At 38.5% G+C, this 27,042-nt stretch overlaps 1 protein-coding gene across 1 annotated transcript in view; it reads left to right on the top strand.

The window, feature by feature from the left end:
• Window positions 1–25,725, top strand: part of LOC139744976 (dimethylglycine dehydrogenase, mitochondrial-like) — a 54,367-nt gene extending 28,642 nt beyond the window's left edge. The window contains exons 6-13 of the mRNA XM_071655385.1: window positions 2,534–2,732; window positions 4,100–4,374; window positions 16,174–16,391; window positions 17,245–17,375; window positions 21,801–22,018; window positions 22,545–22,702; window positions 25,032–25,226; window positions 25,427–25,725. Coding sequence (XP_071511486.1) covers window positions 2,534–2,732; window positions 4,100–4,374; window positions 16,174–16,391; window positions 17,245–17,375; window positions 21,801–22,018; window positions 22,545–22,702; window positions 25,032–25,226; window positions 25,427–25,621 — 1,589 coding nt within the window. The 3' untranslated portion in view covers window positions 25,622–25,725. The remainder of the gene's footprint in view (window positions 1–2,533; window positions 2,733–4,099; window positions 4,375–16,173; window positions 16,392–17,244; window positions 17,376–21,800; window positions 22,019–22,544; window positions 22,703–25,031; window positions 25,227–25,426) is intronic.
• The last annotated feature ends 1,317 nt before the right edge of the window (window positions 25,726–27,042 follow it).

The following is a 27,042-nucleotide window of genomic DNA, read 5'->3' as shown; positions in this document are numbered from 1 at the left end:
AATGACATAACTGTGAAGACTTGCTCCTTTGTTTATTACTTGATTGATTGCACGTGACATTGATCGTACATGCGTAGAATAAAATCAGTTTAAAGGGATCGTACATTATTGGGTGAGACCTAATTTCAGGTTTCTTACATTTTTTAGGTGAGAAAATGACAAATCTCATATAAAATATGAAAGAGCATGCAATTTTATGAGGAATTCAACTTTTATTTGATAAAAATTGGTTATGAAATGGCTGAGTAAGTGTGGGACCCACACTTTGCAACGATTGCTTTGTTTTACTTTGTTTTTTAATGTTTCAGTTATTCCAAACCCGATTTTCATCAAATAAACTTTGAATTCCTCTTAAAATGGTATGCTCTGTACTATATCATAAGTGTTTTCTTGGTATCTTGCAAAAAATTAAAAGTCAAATTCTCATCTCAACCAATACTGTGCTATCCCTTTAAAAAAAAAAGATTTTCTGGACATCATCCTCATCACCAGAACTTTCTTGCTGCCATAAAGCAAGCTGCAATGTCGTCATGTTGGTCTAACCATTTCACAGGTACATACTGTAGGGTGTAAAAGCAATGAACAAATGTTTACTTCATGTAGAATTTGGACTTTGACATTGACTTTGATTGCCAAACTCCAACTCTGTGTAAATTTATGTGTTTACGATAATCTCTTTGACTTCCGCTGAAAGACTGAATTGAAATTAGATTGTGTTATCATGGGTATCAAAAGGATGTAGACTCTAAACTTTGACCAAGAGTGTGGGATGAGACCTTTGTTTGTGTTATGGTACAAGTGAATTTACTGAACACTTTATCTACTCTCAGCCTAATGAGATTGGTAAATGTTATATGCGACTGCCAATGCTCATCCCCGGGTCTCAAATTTGACAAGTCAGCATTTTTCAACGAGTCTCTCCTAAAATCTGCTGACGCAGCAAAGTGGAAGGAAACATGTCAGGAAGCACTTTAAAAAGAACGAGGGCAGCTGAGAACCACTGCCATCTAGGGGTCGGGGCACCAGCAGGACTGTGGGTGTTTGTTTTATCATTTTTTTGTACAGCCCGTTACATTTTAGCGCTCTCATTCAATATTCCCATCATACAAAATATAGCGCTCATTTTCAGGGGTGTAAACAGGCTTGTTCTAGCCCTGCCGATGCCAGCAAAGCCAGCTTTGTGTATTTTAATTGATAAAATGAAAACACACAAACAATGTTATATTGGGATATTAATATAATATGTCAGACTCATGGGTTGTAGTTATGCTGCCATGCTAGTCTTGTTTTTGTTTTTTGCAACAATGTTGCGATTGCATGCCCAGTATTAATTTTCAATTGTTTTATTCATTCTTTGGATTTGCTTTTGAAATTTTGTCATTTACTTATGATTTTAACCCCATGTAAATAAGTATATACAGTTGTATATGCTATCCGTATTAGTTAATAATATCTTATTTTTTTCGATTTTGTAACAACTCATAACATCTGAAATTTTGAATCAGCTTTCCAACTTATTCCATATTACAAAATATTTCTTTAAACTCTTTACAAATTGTACCTGTTTTTTATCCATTGAATTATCATTCTTTGATTTCGATACAATCATTATATACCTCACCTTTAGTTTTCCGTAATTGACATATCACTTGCCACGAATTTTACTTTTCTTAAATTGTCATAGATTCATCTAAGCATTTTACACAAGTCTCCAGTTACTTTTTGTTTCGTTACTACGTATTTTTATCTAAATTTATCAAAGTAATTATTTTACAACAATCTGTTTTTTTTTTCACTGCATAGATATGTTTGAGGATGTTGTTTTCAAACACTCCATTTTATATCTAAACATATTCTGATTTGGTCATTGTTATATCTAATTGCCTTTAAGACTTTTCTATTATCGGTTGTTCTTTTTTCTCTCCCTCATTTTACTGTATGTGTTTCCACCTGTATGTTTGTATAATTCGTTTTGTACGTGTCCATATTGTACTCATTGTATATGGACCCCATGGAAGAACAGCGTTGCCATGTTGGCAACGCTGAATATGGGCAATCTACCCGTTTTTTTATTTTTATACGGAAATAGATACCATACCATACCATACCCCTGAGAAATTTAACACATTTTGAAAAAACAATCTTTAACATTCATGGCATATAAGATATTAATTTTTCTTTGGTTTGAGTACTGAAATCCCGTTTTGAACACACATTAAAGAAAATCTATCCACGTATTATAGTGATGACAGCTCACCTGAGATGAGGAGGGGGCAGTCTGTATCGAGAAAGGGGATATATATATATATATATATATATATATATATATACCGTATACTCAGTAAGCAGTGTTCCGGAGTGTTCTGATCTCGGAGAGACATAAAACACAGCTTGACATTGTGCCTTTAATCTCATATAACTTAACTGCTAATTAGTGTAACAAGTAGGCTACCCTCTTAAAACAAGATAACTCTTACGTTCTTCATTTTTCACCCTCCCTTTTCTCTCTTCCTCTCTCTGACAATGATGGTAGGCTTTGGCAAGGAGCTGTTTGAGAGTGACTTGGACCGGTTGCAAGAGCCCGTGGAAGCTGCCATGGAGATGTTTCCCTGCTTCGCCAAGGGCAACATCCAGAGTGTAGTGTCCGGCCCCATCCCGTACACTCCCGACGCCATTGAGTTGCTTGGACCATCGCACGGCTTGAAGAACTTTTGGATGGCAGCCCCCTTATCGTAAGCCATTTCCTATACCATATCCATTTTGTGGAGGAAGTTACCAATTCTGATATTTCACCTCTCCGTTCACACTGCCACAAGACCTTCGTAGGTTTTGTTCCCGTAATGCGCATTTGTCTCGGCAGCCTTTTTTTTTTAACGATATGACAACAATATTGTAGCATAACATTCTACTTTGAAGATGATGTATAGTGCAGAACCAGAAATGGTCCCAAAGTCTCTTCCGAAACAATGCTTGCCTAATGACTGTGTATATCAACTCAGATCAATATTAACAGGAAACTGGATGCCCCGCAATAGTTCGGTAGGTAATTATACGTGCAATATCACTGAAGCAATCGCCTACGAAATTCAACTGGTACAGTCCAATATAGAAAAGGAAGATTGAGAGCGCTTACTTTTAGAGTCTGCGAAAGTCGTGCATAGGATCGAAGTAAATATTGCTCAAGAAAGTTTAGCTGCATTGAAGCATTTTGAAGATGAAGCTCTATTATATACATTTTATTAGGTCAGGATATCATTTTTTTTTCAAATCTTGGATTAGGGTGTGTTCCGTTGTATGAAAAAAAAATCCAAACGAAGTCTTCAAGATGCTTTAATTGGATTGTTTGGTTGATGACTGACATTATTTGCACTCAAAGGGAAATTCCAACTTAATAGTATGTTGCCTTTTTATGAAAAAAAAAGAAAAATCAGAGAAGTAGATCAGTGAAGGTTTAAGGAAATAGGACACATCAAAAAGTTATTGTAAACTTTCAGAGGGTAATACAAATTGGCAATTTTGGGTGATCTGGGTATTGAGCAGCTGTTCAATTGGTTCGTATACAAAAAATTAACCAATTTCCATATTTCACCAGAGGAAAAAAAAATCATACCTTTTCGTGTTGTGTAAATAAAGAAATAAGTTTTTGCACGTCATCAACGGATATGTTTTGTCTGCGCCCAAATATGTGATGGGGGGGGGGGGGGGGGGGGAGAAAAATAGTGAAATTGGGTGTGCAAAACAATTGGACAGCTGCTCAACACACATATGAAATGGAGCTGCCAATAGGCGTTACTCTATATGAACTTTAATAATCAACTTTGTGTGTGTGTGTGTGTGTGTGTGTGTTCCGATATTTTCCCCCAACTTCCACTGATATTTCCTTCTGTGATTATTCTTTTTTTTTTCGTACAAGGCAACATATAGATATCACGATGGATCTTCAGAATTATCATATGAATTTTGTAACGTACTTTATATACTTTAATGATTTGATTGGGAAGTTGGAGATCGCAATGACAATCCCTTCAAATGTGGACTTCTCCTGGGAAAAGTATTGGAATAGTATGTGGTCTCCTTTATTTTTTTTCTCCATTCTCAGATACGGTATCATACATTCTGCAGCGATAGGGAGGTACCTGAAAGACTGGATCATGGATGGCGAGCCACCCCATGACCTCATAGAAGCCGATCCGGACCGGTATGGCAAGTGGTGCACATTGGAGTACCAGCGTGCGAAAGTCTCGGAGACGTATGGTTTGAATAACTCTGTAGCCTTCCCGAAAGAAGAGCGCTTCGCTGGACGGCCGACATCGCGCATGTCTGGCGCCTACGGGCTGATGAAGGAACGTGGGGCCCAGTTTGGTTTCCATTCTGGTATGTCCTTTGCTTTTTGGATTTAGAGTGTCTTCCCCTCGTTTGAATCGTCTAAGAACCTGGTTGTCATTTTAGCTAGAAGAGCGTATCATTCTTACCGTTTTGTCAAAAATGAGACATTGACCTAAGTCTCACAGGGAATTTCCATATGATAGGCCAGAAATGGTGGGCAAACACTTTAGGGGTCAAACTTGTAAAATAACGGATTATTATTCTTCGATGTTTATCTGCCTGTGCTAAAATTTCAGAGAGAAAAAAAAAATGGTTGCGAGTTCCAGAAATCTCCGCACTTACCGTCTCATTTTTTTTCTGTGATTTTTTAATTTTTTTTTTGGCCAACCCTGGCTTTCGCACTTCCCTACGTACCTATTCATTTACTCAGCGTGAGACTCCGCCCTCGTTGCCACGGCTTACGCTAGTCAGCCATTTATACAGCACCTGACCCAAGTCTACTGATTGGATAACAAAAGGGTGACACGCAAGAGAGCGAGAAGCATTTCCAGAAAGCGAATGTATAATTTAAATGTAAATAATTTATAAATAAAATGTCATTTAACCGCAAAAAATGCAACTTTTAAAATCAGTCATCGCAGTAGATCCTGTGATTTCGTTGCATTTGAAATGAATGTAAATTGCGTAAGAATACTCATGGTTAAGTATGCCAAGTTCTTTGTAGGGTCTATGTTGACTCGAAGTTATGTTGGAAGTATCATATTATGAGAAGTCATAGAAACAGAACGGTATCAAAATCATTATCCATAGACTTGTGTAATTATGTGTTGCGAATGTTGTACTGTACACTTTCCTTCCCTACTTATACTGCAACTTAAAGCCCGGTCACACAGCGCTTTACGGCTTAATCACGACCAAAACACGTCAAAAAGTGGTCTCCCGTGAAGCAGACGATGTTGTTCGCATTGATGTCGAGTTTAAGACGAGCTACGGTCGATTTATAGACGTGGCAGGACGCGGGGAAAAATCGGATCGCAATTGGACGGGGCTATAGATGATGCATCTGCAAGGAGTAATACTGAACAATGTAATTATGAAATGAAACTAATGAAAAACAACTGCTTTCCAACTAGGTGCTTTTGTGTACAGTGTTATGGAGAAAATTACACCCTCCTCTTTTATAGAATTTGTCCCCTTGCAACAAGAGTTCCATAATTACAGCACGTGATCATCGTCTTGTCTACACCTTGCAAGTCACAGAACAATGTCATAAGAGTTAATGTTCATTATACTGGCTTAAACTGTATAACTCTCTATAGGTACCCCTACTACGTACTTACAGCGTACTTGCAGCCAAGGCGTACAAGATGAGGAAGGACGAGAACCTCTCCACAAAAATAACCCTTGTTGGAACTAAAGTGGTCTTGTTCAGCAAAGCGAAAAATACCACCGCCTGGCAAGCTTATAAGGAATAGCTGCACTTCATTCTGTTCTTCATTTCCATATCATATCAGATCAACGGTGTTTTTCGGCTTGTGACATGCCATCTGCTCCAGGTAACACTCTTCTATCTATATCTTTCAAAGTAATACTGACATTGATAATGAAACATGCTATAATATTACCAATACAATTTTGAAAATTGAAATGAATTGTCAAACTAGACAGTTTGAAGTAATATAGAACAAACGTTGTTCACTAAATTTTGTCCTAAATAGTGTTTTTTTTTCTTTTCTTTTCCTTTTCTGGCACAAAGGACAATTTTGTAAGAACACGATGAAAATATAATGAGTTCTTACCTGTTAGACCGATTTTTACGAAGTGTATGCCACGGCTGACCATAAATAGGGCTATTTGTTACAAGTTTGTATGTTTTCAGCTAATTTTGCTCCAATGCATATATATAAAGGAAGCTCTGGTTTTCTTTTTTATTGTTCTCCTCATCTCCATCTTGGAATTAAAAAAAAGAAGAAAGCAGCATGGAAAAAATGTATTCATACTTACCTCTTATAGTGACAATGAATTGCAGATCAATGCTGCTTATACACAGTAGTGACCATTTCTTCTTGTACATTATTTCCTCACTGATTGAACAAGTAAAGCCTTCACTTTCCTATTTCATTTTCACAAGAAGACAATGAGGAGAGAGAGGAGGAGGATGAGGAGAAGGGTATAATGAAAGTAAAAGGTTGAAGAAATGAATATTGGTATTCTGTTGCTTTTTAAGGTTTTTTGTTGTTGTTTTCCCTAGTAGAAAATACGGTGATATGATAGAAAATTTGATTATTTGTTTTATTTTCTCCTCATTTCCATTTAGTAATGAAAAAGAAAGAAGAACAAAAAATATTTGTATATACTAACCTTTTATACTGATTGTGAATATTGTATATCAGTGCGGCCTATACACAGCAATGACTTTATACTTCTCCGTGTATATCCTTTCTTCATTGATTAGATAAGTTAAGCCTTCACAGACCCACTCTTAATTGCACCAAAAAAAAAAAAGCAATGAGGAGAAGGAGGAGATGAAGGTAAATTGGATTTAGCTTTTACCTTACCTGTTATACTTACAATTGTATTATGAAATAGGTCTATAGTGACAGTAAACTTAAAGCAGGTTATTTGCTGCGTGACATCATTTCACACCTTTTCTTCTTTGAATTATTTCCACTTTGTAATAAACAAGGAAGAGGAGAATGAAGAAAGAAAAATCCTTTTATTTGTTAAAATGACTGAAACCTGTGTTAAAGCTGACTTTAAAGTTTAATACATTTTGTTTTTGTATGTGTGTGAAAATTCTCCAAGCATAATACGCATAATATGAAGTTTTTTTTCTTTTTCCCTTTTCATTTCCATTTTCTAGTCAAGACAAAGTAATACATACAGTACGCATTTATTCATAATATCTATTCCACAATGTATGTCCATGTTGACATCAAGTTCTTTATTTTTCGTGTGGAATGCTGATTCTCATGTATGACCTTCAGATCAAACCCAGTATTGAAAAAAAAAATAATCAGATGATAAGGAAGAAAGGGAATAGGAAAACGATCTACATAAACCCCATTTGTTTGTTTGTGTAATGGATAAAGTTGATCACAAATTAAGATATATATGTATTTGTTGTACGAGCCCCCCTTTTCCAGTACCAACCAGGTTTAAATACATGTTTGTATTTGTAATACATGTAGTTTCTCGGTAATCAGAATTATCATTTTATGTTTTGTTTTTGGTAACAGTTCCAGGGAAAGTTAACTCATATAATCATTTTTATATATAATTATACTTAACAAAGATAAAATGTTTGTTAGTATAATGTAATACGATAAGATTGATTTAAAGCTCTGCTACACGAAGCTGTCTCAGTAATTTGTCTTATGTTGTGTTTGTTACTTGTACACCGCCGGAAAATATGCATCCGTTTAACACTAAAGAAGTAATGATTGACAAAATTTGTTACATTTCTGGAATGTTGTTATTATGAACTTTGCGGTAGCTGGAGGGGGGGGGGGGGGACACGGATCACCTGTTTTGGGACACCGTCGCCCAGCAACCTTCGTTGCTGTACTACTTGGGCTTGTTTATAGGTGCTGTTTATACTCATGGATAGTTATGGCAATTTGTTGTATCATATCAGGTGATGTTGGCCCCTTGACTGCCGTTGGTCGTCTTAATGTATTAGTTATTTAAAATTCAAAGCCATAACATATTTAAAATAACTGGAGATTGGGAGGCGTTCTGTTGTCAGAACGTTATTTTTATGCAAGAGTGTAATGACGTAATAATTGTGCAAACATTTTTCCCAGGTGACAACACGCCTTTATTTTTTTCATCTATTCTCGGCTTTGCTTTTGCCTTCTTATGCACACACACACACCTGTAGACACATGTATACCCACGAATGTTATAAGTTAATTGCATAGCCGTTTTGTTCAGTTCGTCAAGATTTGTTGTCTAGATTCTCTTTTCATTCCCCCTCTCACTCACTTTTTTCTTTCTCTCTCTCTCTCTCTCTCTCCCTCCCTCCCTCGCTCTTTTATCTAGGGTACTCACTCAGTGAGACAGATTGGGCTATCTATTATTTTATGTATTTACACATTGTGTACTCGTATTTTGGGCAATTTTGTTTGTACACTGTATTTGCATATCAGTTTGATGAAAATTTTAACAACAATGGAATTGCATTTTTGTGTGTATGTGTTTTTGCATTACTTTGATATAATTGTTCGTACTGATTATAAATCCCAATGGTATAAGAATTAGTTATTTTGGATAGGCGATCCGACTACCAAAAAAACCCACAACAATAACTGGTTCCTTATTTTGTCATTAAGTGGTCGAGAAGTTTAATATGCTCGTGGACGCTGCCTAGTACTTTGCCTACTCTGCCTAGTCTTTGTTTGTTAAATAAGTTCATGTTAGGTATTGTATACGAGCCCATGGCCTTGTGTACCATCCGCAACGATGTTGATTCTGTGTCATCTGTGTTCATGTTCGTTTCCTTGTTTTGTCTGTGTTTCATGTTTCTCTGTACGCATTTCGGTTTCCTTTCTTCTTTTAGGTCTGCATACCCCCACGTAGCTGCTGAGTTAGGACCAGGCGGGAGGCCAGTTATTAATTCCCGAATGTTTTATATTCTAACCCATGGCTGACACAATAAACTTTGCTTTTAATTCTTTGAATAATGATGAATTCTATAACACAGTAAGGCACTCTGAATCTGATCATGCAAATATGATCTCCAGTTTATATGAAGATTACATATCCGATAAATACAATACCTCAGCACAAGAATTTGAATATAGATTTGACTCAAATGATCCAGTCCAGAGTCCATCGTGTGTTTATTTGACCGAAAATCAGTATAAAAATCGGATCACGAATACAGTTGATGAAACATTTTTGTTAGCTCACTTTAACATACGCAGTATCAATAAAAATTTTGATAAGTTGCGCTTACTCTTAGAAAACCCAGATCATAAATCTTGCTCCATCATAGGGCTAACAGAAACATGGTTGAACTCTAATATCAGTCATTTATTTCCTTTACCCGGATTCGAATTTGTATTTAGAAATAGAAATGAGAGAGTTGGTGGAGGAGTTGGTTTGTACATCTCGAAAAAATTTAAATATATTATACATGAGGAGATTAGTGTTATGAGCGATGTTCTCGAATCCCTTTTTATTGAATTGATAAATCCACATGGAAAAAACATTATGATTGGTGTAATTTACAGGCCCCCTCGGTCAAATTTGAATGATTTTTTGACAGTTTTGCAGGATTTAGTACAAAATCCCATGATATCTATTAAAGATACATTTCTGATGGGCGATTTTAATATCGATCTCATGAAATGTAACTCCCAAAACAGTTCAAAAGAATTTATAGAAACATTAATGTCTGCTTCGTTTTTACCATTAATTTCCAAGCCTACCCGTGTCACCAGCCAATCGGCTACCCTCATAGACAACATTTTTTGTAATGTTCTTCCACTTCCTGAGTCTGGTATCGTCCTCTCAGACATCACTGACCATTTTCCTATATTTGCTCAGGTTCCAATTAAACTGAATAAACAAAATAATTATTATAAGCGTCGTAAGATTACTGCAGATAATCTTACAAGTCTCCAAAACAGTTTAAAAGAACTCGATTGGTCTTCTGTATACAACACTACCGATGTCAATTTGTCTTATGATTATTTCATATCTACTCTTACCTCCGAAATCGATAACCATATTCCCCTGCGTAACATAAAAAATAGATATAAGCAAATTCCAAGACTCCCGTGGATAACCCAGTCTATATTACGATCTATAAATAGGAAAAATAATTTGTTTTATAAATATAGATGTCATCCCACTGAAAAAAATAAGAAAAAATATGTTTCATACAAAAACACACTCACCAAATTATTGCGTACGCAGAAGAAACTTTTTTATGTTAATCAGATAAGCAAATATAAAAATGACATTAAAAACACATGGAAAACATTAAAGAATGCTATGAATACACCTAACAATTCATCTAATATTTCTGAAGTTCGGTGGGGCAATGCCTCCAGCAACACTCCCGCTGGCATGGCTGAAATTTTTAATGACTTCTTTTCTTCAATTGGAAAAAATCTTTCTCAAAATATTCCTCTTTCTAGTAAATCTTTTAGTGATTTTTTAGATACACCTAACTCTAAAACTATATTTTTTGACCCAACATATAAAGAAGAAATAATAAAGATTGTTGCCAATTTGAAAGAAGGTAAAAGTCCTGGCCATGACGGAATTGACAACCATTTGATAAAAAACATAATTCCTCAAATAGTGGATCCCTTAGTACATATTATCAACTCATCGCTTGCAACTGGCCATGTGCCAAATAGCATGAAAATTGCGAAAGTAATTCCTATTTATAAGAAAGGGGAGAAGGATGATGTCAATAACTATAGACCCATATCTTTATTATCTTCTATTTCTAAGATTCTTGAAAGAATAGTCTACATCAGGACACTACGTTTTCTTAAAACCTGCGACATATTTTCAAACTTTCAATTTGGATTCAGGGAAAATCACAGCACAACACACGCACTACTTGCCCTCATCGACAAAGTCACACACGCACTCGACACACTTTCACACACAATAGGTATCTTCTTGGACTTCTCCAAGGCCTTTGACACGATTAACCACGGAATACTTCTCGCCAAACTGTCTCATTATGGAATACGTGGAAAGGCCTTGGAGTGGTTCACGAGTTACCTATCAGAAAGATCCCAATTTGTACATGTCAACGGCTTTGACTCTCAAAGTAAAACAATTGCAAGTGGTGTTCCACAAGGGAGTTTATTAGGCCCATTGTTATTCATTATTTATATTAATGATTTTCATAGATCCTCGGAGAAACTATCATTCATATTATTCGCGGATGACTCTAATCTTTTTTTTTTCCCACCCTGACCCAAATATCTTAATAAGAACAGTCAATGAAGAATTGATAAAGGTTATACAATGGATATACGCAAACAAATTGTCATTAAATATTCAAAAAACAAAAGTTATGCTTTTTAGTAATTCTTTAGATAGCCTCCCAGGCAATATAACATTTGATACTACTCCCTTAGAAGAAGTTTCTTCTTTTAAATTTCTTGGTGTTTGCGTTGATAACAAGCTTTCATGGAGGAATCATATTGATAACATATGTAAAATTATTTCACGTAACATTGGCGTAATGAATAGATTGAAATATTATCTTCCTTCATCTGCATTATTAACTCTTTATTCTAGTTTGATACTCCCTTATTTAAACTACGGGATTCTTGCTTGGGGTAATACATATCAGATGTTACTTGATAAACTTCTTTTATTGCAAAAGAAAGCGCTTAGAATTGTTTTTAATTTACATACCCGAGAACATACAGATGCTTTGTTTTCTGACCATAAAATATTAAAAGTAAATGATTTGTATGTGTTTCAACTTGGTCAGTTTATGTTTAATTACAATAGTACCTTTTTACCTAAAATATTCCACGATTTATTTCATCGAAACAGTCATGTTCATAACTATCCCACGCGACGATCCGACGAATTCCATCTTCCGTTAATGAGAACCGCACATGCCCAAAATACATTTCTTTATACCGGACCCAGACTTTGGAATAATTTAGATAATAGTTTAAAAGATTCCCCCAAATTTGTCACATTTAAATATAAACTCAAAAAACATTTACTTTCTACTTATAATCTTAGATAATTTAAATTGCTATAATTTATGTTTGAGCTTTCACCTGTCCTGATGTCGCAGCACTTGGCGTGTTCTGTGTGCAGACCTCTCTTCTTTCTTCTCTCCTTTTCCTTTCCCGTCTATTGTTCTTCGTAGACTTGTATATTGTTACCGTCTTCTCTCCTCTCGGTACTGTCTCGCGTCCAACAGTGTATATGCGTGTGGGTAATTGAATGTGTGTACGAATGTATTGTCCTTGTCATATTTCCCCGGTACACGTGGTTCAATGAACAGTGTCCGGGCACTATAGCATTGGTATTCTATATTTTTTTCCCGACCTGTGTATCTCAAAATAACTACATGTATATTGTTATAGAATAGTATATCATTCACTCATTATTTATCTAGCGATCCACGTCAGACAAGCTTTGCTTTTTAGTGGATCACTATTTTCCATGATCGAATTTATTTTCCGCTCGCCCACGTAGTATTTGTACAGTGTTCCTCTTTATCATTGTACATATATGTTGTTCTATAATTTGTCTCGTATATTACATGAATCTTTTGCAAGCGTTTGAACAATATCATTTAATGACATGTATACATTGTACTATGTTTTTGATTTTCGTTGATTGGAAATAAACTATGATTGATTGATTGATTGATTGACTACCTGTGTGTACCATCTTTGAATGTTTCAAAGCAGATCTGAGAAATACCTGTTATCAATGCACTTCAAAAAGTGAGATAAGCCAGTACTGTTGAGTGAAAGTATACTAAATATACATTCATGTAAATAATTTCTTGGAAGTTTGTGAACATGTATCGTTTTTCCTTGTTCCTTTTTCTTCTGTATGTGTGTGGGTGTGTGCCGTTTTCTTGTATCAAATGTATTCCAACAGTTGATTTGATATCGGGCAATCCAACAAATGTCACATTTCTACTCGAGACATGCAGTCCTTTTCAGATCATCATGTGGATTATTGTTTGTTAGCTACTATGTACCTTGTAAATGAACCCCTATATTTTGATTGATCTGATTGGAATAAAGTATCTTGAATTAAAAAAAAAAATCCGAACTTATAGAGTTAACATTTTGGATTATGTCTGCTACTTCCATGTGATTCTTTTTTTGTTACAACTAAGAAACACGAATCAAGATGCTAACTTAAACGCATACTTCCTACTTGATAGGTTAAGAGTGATAAGAAATCTTTAATTAGTTCTTAATTGGTGTTATCAACCAATAACAACTACTGATTGCATATACAAACTTGTTTTTGTGTGTCAAATACTGAATTCTTGTGATGATCTCGGGGATTTTCCAGCTCTGTGCGGGTTACTTTATTGCCTAGAAATGAGCGGTGAAAATTAGTATTTGGTAAACACTGTTTGAACCTTATCGGTTGAAAAGAGCAAGATTACAACTTTTTTTTTTGTGACTGGTAGCATTGCGACATAATTGTGGGGGAATCGTCCTATGAGGTAGGCGTACAGGGAGGTCGTCGTCGACAGTAATCTTGTCGCAGTAACCGATATCCATTTCGTTTAGCTGAAACTTGTCAAGGTGCTTATGGTCTAGTTTTTCTACTACCATATGTTTCTCTGGGGACGTCCTGAGCTCTGTATTTATCTCAATCCCCTCCATCATCTCCTGAATATCCTCAGTCGAGGAGGACGAACCGAATGACTTCTCCAAAACAGCATTATGCTCATCAGGCGATGAATCGAGATTGATTGGAAATGGTTCCAGCAGACCTAATATTGGCGTCCTTGGAGCTAAATAGACGTCACTGTTGCTGACGTTCATAATCTGGATAGGAACTCTTCCCGAGGAGGGCACCTTGATAAGTGTATAGGTAGGAGGACGAGTCCATGTGGCAAAATCAAGATATCCCGCTCCTCAACAACAGCGACGGAAGGTTGCCTTGGCTTTATTGTGTAGTGCAGTCTACATATATGTATATGTATAATACCTTGCTGGCAGAAGGACGGGCTTCTTACCATCAGATCGGACTTGATAGCGCTTTTCGTATTCGTTTTGGGTGTTCCCCGGCCATCACCTCTTCAGACAGGGCAAGGACACGGGCCTTAGTAGTTCCCTCACTGGACTCCGCTAATGTCTGCTGAAACCTGCTCTCCGACTTGGACTTCAGCGATTGTTGACATCTCGAAGAACGTTAGATCCGATGACAGCAGGGACAAGCTCCTTAAGCTCGGCCATGGGTGGGTTAATAAGATCACGCACGATGAGGAAACCCATCTCCTGAAACCTCCTCCCTTTGACATTCAGTGATAACTTGACATAGCTGCGATAGGTATCTGTCAGGCCTTTAGCCCCTGCCAAAGAGATGAACTCAGAAGCGTCAAAAATTTCACCATGAGCAAGGTGCTCATTTAAAGAAAGACTCTGTAATTGTGGGCACCTGGGCACCAGTGTCAAGCAAACACCTTTAGCCCTCAGAGATTCACCCACACTTTCGGACAGCTTCCCACAGCCTTCTCGAAAACTGCTGAGGCGTGGAAATTCCTTGCCATTCGTTTGGCTCTCAACGGCGGACCTACTCTTTTGGCGCCTCGGATTGGGTTTGAGGCGCTGGCTGCTTGTTGATAGCTTGATTCTCATTTGCCCGACTGAAATTTGCCAGTGTTTAGTTTGTAGTTTGTTAGTTGGTTTGTTTTTTGTTTTTGTTTCACTGCAGTGACCCTGCATGTGACCCGTGCATCTTAATTCTTGCAGAAGAAGCACTATCTTTGGTCACCTAGAACATTCAGAGGTCAACGTCTCAATCTGACGTTTCTGCTTCTCCAGGAGGTCACCCTGCTTCTTCATGATATCTAGGATTGCTTGCCTTGTCACTAGTCGAGGATTCATGCAAGGTGGCAGCCTTCGGCCTTCTCGACAGCCCAAACCAATCCAGGACTCGGTCTCGGAGTTCAATGAAATCGAGGTCAGGACACTCAGTGTTCAGCAGTCGGAGTTTTCGCCGTAACCCCTCATATCATCATAGTCAGTCACCGTTAGGGTTCCATTCGCAATTGCTGTCTTGCTGCCCCCTGTAGGATCCGTCCAGGAGACAGATCCTGTTGTAGAAGGTCATCAGCAATCCCTCTTTTTGACCCTGCTGGTAGCTGAAAACTTTTGGAGGACCGGAAGTGTGTTCCTACTCTTGAAGACCTCCAGAGTAGCGAGGATCTCCTTCACGTCCTCGGCTACCGTCTTCCCACGACTCATGATCTCCCATCGGACGCTCCCACCTAATGGGTCAAAAAGGAACAAAGGCAACTTGCTTTGAAGTATCGAGGTCGGACAGCAAGTTGGCTGTTCATGGCTATGATCCCGTTGTGAACGGTCGGATCCTCAAGTTTAACCGGCTTCCCTTTGAAGACTTTCAGCCACTTTCCTTGGGACAAGAAGATAGGCTGGATGCTGTTATTTGCAAGGCATGGGCCTTGGTGTCGTCTCGACCAACCCCCTGCTGAAGATGAAGAGAGCTGTGTCTCACGAACTCTGCTCTCACAATATCTTGATGCTTGTCAATAAGATGTCAATATGAAATGACGAGAGGAAAATTATCCTATTCATCGGCTCTAAGACCCTCCAAAGATGCATTTTTACTTTCATGTCCAATCCACCCACCAAACGTTTCACGTCGTTCGTATGACCGCCTTGTTGGGTGGAGCCTATAAGGTCATAGCTTGACCGAAGGAGGGATGTGGAGGGAGTGGACCCAAGTCTGTATTTGGCTAGTATAAGTGGAGGACCAGACCGGAAGGTTTGGACTTCCCGAAATCACCTAAAAGACTCTTTTCAGGAAAACTTATTTACTTTTCGTTTGAATATTATATTCTAAGAAATCTTAACTTTCCTTATGTTTTCTCAAAACACAGCGGCATACACCCCCCCCCCCCCCACACACAAAAAAAAAAGGCCGGGTTTCGCGGCCCCTGATCTGTTCTGTATTCTCGCTCTTATATGAGACATTGACCAGTCATAATAGTGCGTATATATTGTAATGGTGAGTGTGACGGACATGGGTAAGATTGAGTTTGGAGGGGGTGAGGGTTGTCACTTGACAATTTTTTTAGCAAATATAGGAGGACTAATTGAGGTCATCTTGTCCTATGTATACCAGGTTGGGAGCAACCTCACTGGTTTGCCCTGGATGGCGATGAGGCTGGATATCGACCCAGCTTTCGCCGAACCAACTGGCACGGCCCCGTTCGGCGAGAGTATGAAACCGTCATGGATCGAGCTGGGGTCATTGACCTAACTCCTTTCGCCAAGTTTGAGATCAGTGGTTCAGATGCAACCAAACTCCTAGACCTTGTCCTAGCCAACAGATTACCTTCAGCAGTAAGACATTATGAGGGAATGCGAACGTACAAGGCATAATTCGGTGTAGAGCTGGCAATTTCTAAAAATTATTGCTGAGATGCATTCTTTATTATTCATCTCGTATAGCTTCTAAATATTCATCATGAATTATGATATCCATATTATTCATCATAAAGTGTGATATCCACATTTCCTGTTCTACAAACGAGTTTTATCAATTGTTTAGCTGTTTTATTTATACAGATTTTCAATCAAGCGGAATCAAAGGGATGGTATACTTTCGGTTGAGATGGGACTTCAGGATTCCAACTTTTTTTTTATAATGATTTCTAAGATAGTGAGAAACCTCTTGTGAAATATGAAATAGCATATGATTCTTAGAGGAATTTTAAGTTTATTTCATGAAAATTGGTATTGAAATGGCTGAGATTTCCAAAACAAAGCGATTCTAACAAAGGGTGTGATCCAGCTTTTATTAGGATCACTTTGTTTTATTTTGTTTTTGTATATCTCAGCCATTTCAAAACCAATTATCGTCAAATAAATTTTGAATTCCGTTTATAATTGTTTGCTCTGGAACATTTCATAAAGTGTTTTCTGTATATCTCACAAAAAGCTAAAAGCTGAATCCTCACCTCAACGAATACTACACCACCCATTTAAAGAGATGAGCAATTCCCGGTTGAATAATTTGATTTTGTCCACTAAATTGCCATTTACACTGGTAGGAATTCAGTAACATTGTAAGATTTGTTTTTTTCTGGGGGTGACTTTTTGTTTGTATTTTTGTTTCATTGATTTTCTTTTTGCTTTGCTACAAGTTCTGATGTGCAAAATCCTTTTTTTTATTATTTTTTTTTTGGCGCAGATTGGTGGCTGTGTTGTAGGTCACATGTTGACCCCAAGAGGTAAAGTTTACGCAGAGATCACGGTCACAAAGACAGGTGAAAACCAGTTCTTCTGCATCACAAGTTCTGGCTCTGAAATACATGATTTGAGGTGAGTACTTTCATGGAGGGTCGATGAATGATTGGTTGTTTGGGTAAACTTAGGTGCATGACAGAGATGTGCATATCACACGTTATTATGTGCATTGCATACAGTCTCGGAAGAGAAGACATTGTGAGAGATCCATGGTTCGCCAGGTTCTTGCATCACCAAAGTGGGTCGTCAATTCCAGTGATGTACGTCAAAATAGTGAGGATCGAAGTTTCCAGATATATAGTATTTCACACATTGGTCATGAGCTTTCGAAACTGCTTAGAGAGGCCACTTCTCTATAAAGTTATGTTTTGCGAGCTAAGCAATCTCTGTGTGTGATATAAGGTAATCTTCACGCTAAAAAAGAAAGAAAGAAAGAATCCGATTACCAACAATACAGAGCTGTCATAAAAACAAACCTGCACTGATGAAAGAGTCTCGAATGGATTTTCATTTCAGCTAGAATATTTGTTATGTCATTGCCTACGCTATGTATGTAAATGTCACGTACCACTTTGGGAAGAAGTAGCCTAAATAGAAAAAAAAAATCAAAGTGGGTCTATATACGGCAAATAGCCGTATCGCAGGTTCACCAAGAACGTAGCAGCATTGGGACTTTGTTGCGGGGGGGGGGGGGGGGGGGGGGGGAGTGGGGGAGGGGGAGGGTACCAGGGCATGGTGTTCATATTGTATATTCTGTCACACTGGCAATGATACCTGCTAAGCTTGTTTAGAAAATTTGACCATGAGTTTGAAAGAGATTATTTCAAATGTGGAAACTGGCCCCCAATTTGGTCCCCGCCCCAAGGGAGCCACCCTGTAAGCATATCTGTCATAAACAACATGAAAGTATATACCCACTGATAGTGATGTATCTACTCAAAGCACTTCTCTGGGGTGCCTCTAGGAATGGGGGCGGGGAGTTAGAGCTCATTGTGCCCTAGTAACCCTCGTAATCAACCTAGTAATAATGTCAGTCAATTTTTTTTATTTTCTTTTTACAAACTTGTATGCATTCTCGAAAGGAAGATGAAAGTGTACAATTTAGATCCCAATTTAGTCCCTCCCCCTACGGGGCCTGGGGGAGGGGATACCCCAAATTTGCCATAAACAAACATGAAACTACAATGACCAAGGTAATTGCTCACATCACTTACTTAGCTCTATCACTTACTGGTTCTGGAGGAGATTTGTAACGATTCCTCAACTCTGGCGGGGGGAGGGGGCGGTTGCACCCCTTGGGTCCCAAGTGGGGAATGGTGCCCAGATATATTTTCAACTTCTTGCCATAATACTAAACAAATTTAGTGAATGACCATGCATTTTAAAGAAGTAAATGAAAGTGATAAGTTGAGTTATAAGAAAATGATGAATATGAAAAATGTGGGTCCCTTGTAATTACAGAATGCAATGTAGGGCCTACTTATCCAACACTCAGCTCTATTTCCTGTGGTTCTATTGAAGACTGTGTTTTGTTCTTCTTCTTAATTTGGGGGGTTTGGATCCCTTGGGACGGGACGGGGTAGGGTGTCCATTTGAGCAATCGAGATCCGGTAACTACCTGCAAAGTTGTGTTCGCCATAGACTTTCTACACCCCCCTTTTTTAGCTCACCTGAGCCAAAGGCTCAAGTGAGGTATTGCGATCGCCCTTCGTCCGGCGTCCGTCGTGCGTCGTTCGTCGTCCGTCGTCCGTCGTCCGTCGTGCGTCGTGCGTCGTGCGTAAACTTTTTACATTTTCATCTTCTTCTTGAAAACCCCATGACCGATTTTCATCAAACTTGGCAGGTAGCATCCCTAGGGGGTTAGGAACTCAATTTGTTAAAATGGGCACCATGCCCCACCCAGGGGGCCCCCAGGGGGGCCCAAACCCCCCAAAATTAAGGAATCTGTAAAAATCTTCTTCTCTAGAACCAGAAGTGATAGAGCGAAGTTGATACTATGAGTTAGTACATTGATGACTGTAGTTTCAAGTTTGTTCATGGCAGAATCAGGGGTGCCCCCCTTGGGACCCAGGGGAGGGGGGTGGGGAAGGGTTCTAATGGGGCCTAAATTGTACATTTTCATCTTCTTCCTGAAAACCTCATGATGGATTTTTGTCAAACTTGGCAGGTAGCATCCCTAGGTGGTCAGGATCTCAATTTATCAAACTGGGCACCATGCCCCACCCAGAGGGCCCCACGGGGCCCCAATTCCCCCAAATTAAGGAATCTTGAAAAAATTGGGCCCTTATTGTACATTTTCATCTTCAACTTGAGAATGCCTCGTCAAATTTTGGTAGAGCTGTGAATAATTTAGATTAGTGACTGCGTGAAAGGTGAACTTGCGATACTCAGGTGAGCGCTAGACCCGCGGGTCTCTTGTTTCTTTTTAGGTGATCCGAGTATCCTCTCGGATCACCTTCTGTTTTTGTACGGATTCTTTCTTCTTCTTCTTCTTTTTCTTCGTATTTCTCCCCAAAAGTTGTGCATCGATTAGCTCAGAAAGTCCTCTTCCTATCAATTTCAAACTTATACCATATATGTATCGTCTCCCAAAGACGGCAATCGAACTAAAATCAAAGTGGTCAGTCGACCGTGACGTCACTATGACGTCATTATATGAAAACACATTCTCAATCATATCTCATTAATGGAATGGAATTTTTCAATGAAATTTACGTCACACATATTTCAAGTCAGGCGCATTCTACTCATATTCTCAAAATTCATATTTTCTCTGAAAACGTGCGCGTACGCGCGCGTTGAAATATTTGTATGCTTAAATCGAGCTCAAATTTTTTTTGCACACGTTTCAGACCATTTAGAGCATTTTTTGAAAAAAAATTGAAAAAATTGGACGGACGCGTACGCGCGCGCACATATTCGCACACGCAGCTCATATGCAATGGAAATTTCCCGTTTTTTTACACTTATCGGATGCCTAAAATGTCAAGGAATATTTCTACCAAGTTTCAAGTCAATCCGACTCAAAATGACGTCATACGGGCCCGTCAAAGTTGAAATTCCGCGCGCGCGTCAATGGCGATATACAGTGCAACAATGCCAAAAAAACCCGCCAATTTTAAATCCGGTTTTACTCGTCAGGATGGATGGTACCCTCCCATTTTCTTTACATATTCTGAAAGCTGATGAGTTGGATATGTTATTTCATGGGTTGGCGATGCTGGCAAACTGATTGAAAGATATCAAATTTCTTAATAAAGTAAAAAAAGTAAATTTTCAAAATGACGTCATCAAATTTCAAGTTCACTCGAGCGTATCTCACTTATCCTTTGCCAATTTACACCCAAATTTCAGTATGTTGTAGCTTATTAAATGATCTTTCATTAATATAATTACAACATTTTGATTGGAGGACGGCATCACCTCGTAAAAATGGATTGAAAGTAATATTGTCAAATTTGACCAGTTTACGTGTTATCTCTATGGGAGAGCAGTTTTTCTGGCAGTGAAAATTGACATGACTCTCTTTTTCGAGCACTAGGTCACTTATGCTTCTGTGAATTTCTTCCAGATTTTAGTATGTTGTAGTTGAGACTTCGGGCTATCGTAATGTGCCCTCCATTTTTTCATACGATGTCGGCATCACGTCGAAAAACTTGGTTGAAAATGGCACGAGGCTTCGATGCAGCGTCATTTTGCTTAATACACAGGGCCTATGGAGAATGAAATAGGTCATTGCGTAGCGCATCCGACTCGTAATCCTAAGGTCCCTGGTTCGAGGCTCACTCCTGCCAATTTTTTTTTTATTTTTTTAAACACTTTTTTCTTCTTTTTCTTTAGTTAATCTTAATCTCCCTTTCCTTACTTTATTTTTTTCTGATTTTTTTATGCTTCTCCTTCAAATTTCTATAAAATAACATAATTTTTTCTTTATTTTTCTTTCTTTCTACTACTTTCTGTGCAATAGATGAACAACAACAATGGCTTTCAATCCCATATTTTGCACATGTTTAGTACATGTCACGTACATTATTTCATAAAATAACAACTACTTGATCGGACACCATCTTGGGTATGTAAATTAGGGTCAAAGGTCATAAATGTTTCATCCTGTATCTTGGTGAATACATGTCCTATCTTTCCCATATTTTGCACACGCAAAGACCATGTTACAAGAATCATTTCATAAAATAATCACTTTTTGCTTAGACGCCATCTTGGGTGTGCAAAGAGTGAGGTCAAAGGTCAAATATACTTCATTCTGTATTTCCGTTAGTGTATACGGAATTCGGTACCAAAGATGGCAGGTCTCACTCCCTTTTCTAAATGAGAATCCAAACATCACACGGCCAATGTCCCGTCAACACAGATGAAACCTGTATGGTCATGAATATTTGGATCAGGACTCAAATCATTGATTTTCGAAGAGATCGGATCACCTAATTTGTCAGCGTTGACAAATTCCGGTTCTAGTTTTCTTTTTTTTTTTTGTCGTGGCAGATGGATGGAACAAAAGGCGTACGAAAGCAACCTGGATGTCCATTTCCTGAATTTGACAGAGGAGAAGGGCTGCCTTGGCCTAGTCGGTCCATCATCCCGCGACATTCTGGCTTCCCTGACCGATGAAGATGTGAGCGAGGAAGGGTTCAAGTTCATGACAGCCAAGAATGTGGTGATCGGTGGTGTCAAGTGCATGGCATTGAGAATCACGTATACAGGTGGGCCTGCATGATGTTTTGGTTGAGTATCGATACGATTAGATTAAAGCAGAGTCTGCGAATAAATTTGACTGGCCACATGTCACAAACCTTACTAAGACACGGGTTCAAAGTTTTCAAACACAATATGGGAACTACCAGTATCATCATGTTGATATTATCACTCGAGGAAAGATCGCTTACTCAACACACAGCTACTTTGCTAGGTCAACTAGTCATTTGCTTGTAACGTATTGTGAAGTTTACAGGCTGTCAAGTTTGGTTCTCTGTTCCTATGGGTTTATTGTGAATTGATAGTTTGGAAAGCGATGTTGCATACACCTTTTAAAATCTGGGCTTTCCAGTTTCATGGTTCTTTGCTGGTTTACTGAAGTCTTGACATTGCGTTAGAAATTGGAATTTGTAAGTGATGCATGGAATTTAGATTTTCACTATAAATTTCCATTGAAAAGCCACATGCAGTGCCAGCTTTTGTGCGCCCTGTGGGATACAGGTTGATTTTAAATTACATTTTCGTGCTATATAGGTGAGCTTGGCTGGGAAATCTACCATGCCCGGTCAGACACGGCAGACTTGTACAAGGCCCTGCTGGCTGGAGGAGAGGAATACGGCATTGGTGACTTTGGGTTGTATTGCATGAATGTACTGCGAATAGAAAAGGGCTTTCGTGCCTGGGGTGCAGAGGTAAATAGAATTTTGTCAGTAAGACACATGCACTGAATAGTATGGGTTACAATTCCGCCATAGACATTTTTGTAGAGAGCTTTATTTTTTTTTCTAATGGAGGGGAAATGGGTCGTCCCATCTCGATTTCTAAAGCTTGATAATTATGTTTCTTTTTCAATTCTGTTAGCATTTTGGAAGAATTTATTTCTGCAAACGTGTTCATTTTTTTTTTCAAAAAACTTTTCAAACACTCCACCAAGGTGTGCACCAGATCATTGAATCAAATCTGAAAATGCAAAAGCTCTCTTGTGTGGAAGGGAACACCCCCTCCCTCCAACATTGTCCAACCCGTCGGTCCATCTCCATAAATGTATATAGCATATGCAGTGATGGGGGGGGGGGGGTGCATAAGCTTAAAGCTTAATAGCAAAATCTTGTTTCGTTAGCGTTCTATAATGCAGTAGGTAATGACGAAATTGTTAAGAAAAGATTATAAAGCTTTCATTAAATAATAGGCCTAAGCTTGACAATATGTAGACCTACATGAAGCCTCGTGATGTAATGTCAAGTAGTAGGACCTTTTTTGCCTGGTTTCGAGCTCATGGACCGCATTGCTCATGGGTCTATAAGATTGACCTTTTGGGCCTTAATCATTTATTGTCTCGTGGGCAATTTGACTCGAAGGCTGTATGACTCTTGGGCTGTATGACTGGTTGGTTTCGAGCTCGTCACGTGCACCCGGCAGGATAGCTTGCTTTTATGAGTAGGCCTAACTCATCAGGAGGAATAAAGCAAGCGGATAAACATTGGTTAAAAGTGTAGAGATACACCCCAACGTGGGGATGGACCTTTTACAAAATTTGAAACTTTCATGGAAATTAGTTCCTCATCCATAGCTAATTGAATGCAGACCAAATTTACTGAGACCAGACCGGAACAGAACAGAACAGAACAAAAATTTTGGAGCAGAACAGAACAAAACAGAACTGAACAGAAAAGAGCACTTCATCTTCCACAGTATATAGCAATCATGGGATTATGGAAGGATGTCTCAAGCATGTGCAATAACAGTCCTTGTAGAGGTCGGAGAATCCAAAGAACGCACACGCACAAACACACACACACACACACGCACACACACACAAACACACACAAACGAACAAATGCTACAGGTTTTCAGGGACTCAGGTGATAGCACTTCTAGCCAACACATGGTAATGAGGTTGGAGTTGAAGGGGGCCTCCAGGCTAAGGAAGATCTTTGTTTATCTGGTTTTGCCTCCAAAACACATGCCATACTAGCTGTTCAACATGGCTATACGACTCCGCTTCAGAGGAAAAAAAAAATCAAATGATGACGTTGTGAAATTTAAAGTACATAAATTCTGTGAGTGACTGTCTTCTGTTTTTGCTTCTTTATAATTTGTGTCCAGTTCAGCCAGTGCTTACTTCTTCTGGTCACTAACAGCTTTAGAGTCGTGCTTATAAAACACATCGTCCCATCTCAAAGCCCTTTCACATCGACAATAGAGGCGAAACGCAAGTGAAAGAAAAAGAAACAAAAATGTTTGCTCTTCTTTCGTTGTCGAACCTCAGACTTTCATCTATGAATATTAACATGAATAGAAACGAAGTACTATTATGGCATTTTTTTTCTTTTCTTTTTGAATGACTGAGCAATGTGTATTGTTCCAGTGAGGCGCCAAGACCTACATACTGTTGCGATATGACACGACAATGAACAAAGTTCATAGTTATAATTCGTGAGTACGGTCTTAAATCTAAAAGCAAATAATCTTGAACCTGATAACATTGATTTCAAATTTCAAATATGGGAACAAAAATACCCATGTAGGGGTTATTTGAAGTGAAATATTCTCTTACTTTCAGTGACATATGGGAATTCGACGTGCAGGCACAGATAGTGCCTCAAACATCGATAGCAGATCTGGCATGGACGTACCGTAAATTAAAGTATCAGGCATTTCATCGCGAGGGTTGCGACTGTGTAAATGCAGGAGCCAGCGATTATATCGATGCATGATACAAAATCATGCGTGCACGAATGCGTTGGGGATGTATCGTCACAGTGCGTGAACCCAGCATAAGGTTTTGTCCTTTATTTGTGAAAACGGTAGGGACTTTTGAGATAAAATGCATTGTGAAATGCTCTTGTGAGTAGTGTCTGACGCATGGCAAAATCATAATCCTTACTTGGCGTTACCCTTTATTTAAAGTCAGTCACAATGTTTGCCTTACTGTAGTGATGAGATCCAGTATGGTAAGACAGTGACTTTGATATACCCAGATAAAAAGTGTGATTTCATACCCCTCCTCTCCTTCCCCAGATGATACTTGATAACAACCCTATTGAGGCAGGTCTTTCCCCCTTCATCAAGATGAAGAAAGAAGCCAACTTTATTGGGAAAGATGCGATTCAAAAGATCAAGACAGAGGGTGTGAGTAGGAAGGTCACACTTTTGAAGGTCGATGCCGAGGACGTTGACCCGGAAGGAAATGAAACCATTTGGCAAGATGGGAAGGTGAGATGTTAGCAACTTTATCTCATTATCTCACTGTCCAAAGTATATTCATCTTTCTGCATAAAATACGAATGACAATGACGAGAGTAGAAACTTTTGCACTAATTCTGCTATTTTTTTAATTAGTCAACTTTATTTTAACCATATGTCCGTGAACTTCACTACTTATAGTCTGAGGTACTGCTTTCCTTTCTCACCAGGTCGTGGGGAGCACCACATCCGGCTGCTACAGCTACCACCTCAACCAACCCATTGCCTATGCCTACCTCCCCATGCATCTACAGGAAGAAGGGTCAAAGGTTGAGGTGGAATTGCTGGGCAAGAAGTGGCCAGCAACAGTCATGAAAGAGCCTCTCGTGTTGTCTGAGCCTGCTCGCAGGAAAATAAAGTGCTAGAGGCCACGGGATGATTCTTGGACATTTTTCTGCGGACAAGTTCCGTTTTCTTACCGTACAATCTGCATGGGTTACATAATACAAGTCGATCGCTTCCCTAAATATCAAGTATTTGTATACATAGTGTATTTCTTCCATGAAATTTGTTACTTGACAAGATATATAACATAATCATAGACCTATATTAGGGCATATGAAATAACATACAGTACCGGGATGTCAAATATGAGAGTGAGTGGCAAAAATCACACTAAAAAAGTGTTCAGACAGTCATACTGTTGGCTTCAATATTATTGTAATGATGAAGTTACATTAAGTACACGTTATACCTTACTGAACATCATCCTTATCATTCCTGTGTGGCTATTGTATACAGAGTAAGAACAAAAATGGAGGCTGGCAAGATTCATTATCATTTATGATTTAAGAGACTTTCACTTTTCAATGAAGGTATGGCCAGTAAAGCTGGGATGATTTAGTGGGATCAATGATAAATTGAATAGTATACACCATATTCAGACACTGACAGACTGCAGCGGATATCAATAATTAGATTACGTTCTTATTGGCCTACATGCTGCTGGTTAGCAAGGTTCACTTTCGGGTGAAGTGATGCCAGCTTCTGCTATCCATGTGCTTTGGTTTCTTGCTAGCTGGCTCACACCGTACCCATCCTGTGTAATCGCCCTCTTTTTAATAAAAAAGTTGGGTGTTTCTATTTTCTTTAGCAGGAGCTTGTCAATCTTTGGGACATAATAAGGGAAATTGAGAATATATAGCGTACTTGCTTGATGTGAGACTAGAATGCGAATATGATGCTACAGTGTGAAAATACATGTGATATCATCGGTGCAATTATTTGGTGTGTGCCTGTCTCTGCTGATTCAAATTTGGGGTAGACTTGTTGTAAGTGTAGACATTATTTAAAGATTGATCTGAGTAGGAGAGAACATAAAGAATGATCCGTCCGCAGTGTCTAAAAAGCATATTGAGGGAGATATTGCATGTCAAAGTGAATTCAAGAAACTTAAAACCTTTCCAAAATACCGTTTTTAAACCCACAGATGAGAATAAACTTGTTATATTTCTGACATTAATGTCATTACAGGTTTTATCATAGGGCCTATGTGTTTTATCATGTTTTATATTCTATCATTACTGTCCTCAAGTAGGTTTTCTTTCTTTGGATTGTAATCTTCTTCTTTTTTTTGCATCAACTGTGAAACCACATTTTAAGAGTTCTATGCAGAGCTATGTTTATTAAAGTAGGAACTTGCTGCTCTGTCACATCAACATTGTAACCCAAGATTTGTGTGATGCCTTCATTTCTTTTTTTTCAATGGTGCAATTCCTTGAATTTTGTTGTTTCATGGCAGCACTGTATTTTATAATTACACGATGCCATTCTATAATTTGTGTCG

This window comes from Diadema antillarum, unplaced genomic scaffold, assembly GCF_040938485.1.
Source record: "Diadema antillarum isolate AM-2024a unplaced genomic scaffold, OU_Dant_1.0 seq00001224_RagTag, whole genome shotgun sequence".
NCBI lineage: Eukaryota > Metazoa > Echinodermata > Echinoidea > Diadematoida > Diadematidae > Diadema > Diadema antillarum.
Note: the sequence above shows the minus strand (reverse complement) of the source record. Positions and strands in the feature narration are given on the sequence as shown.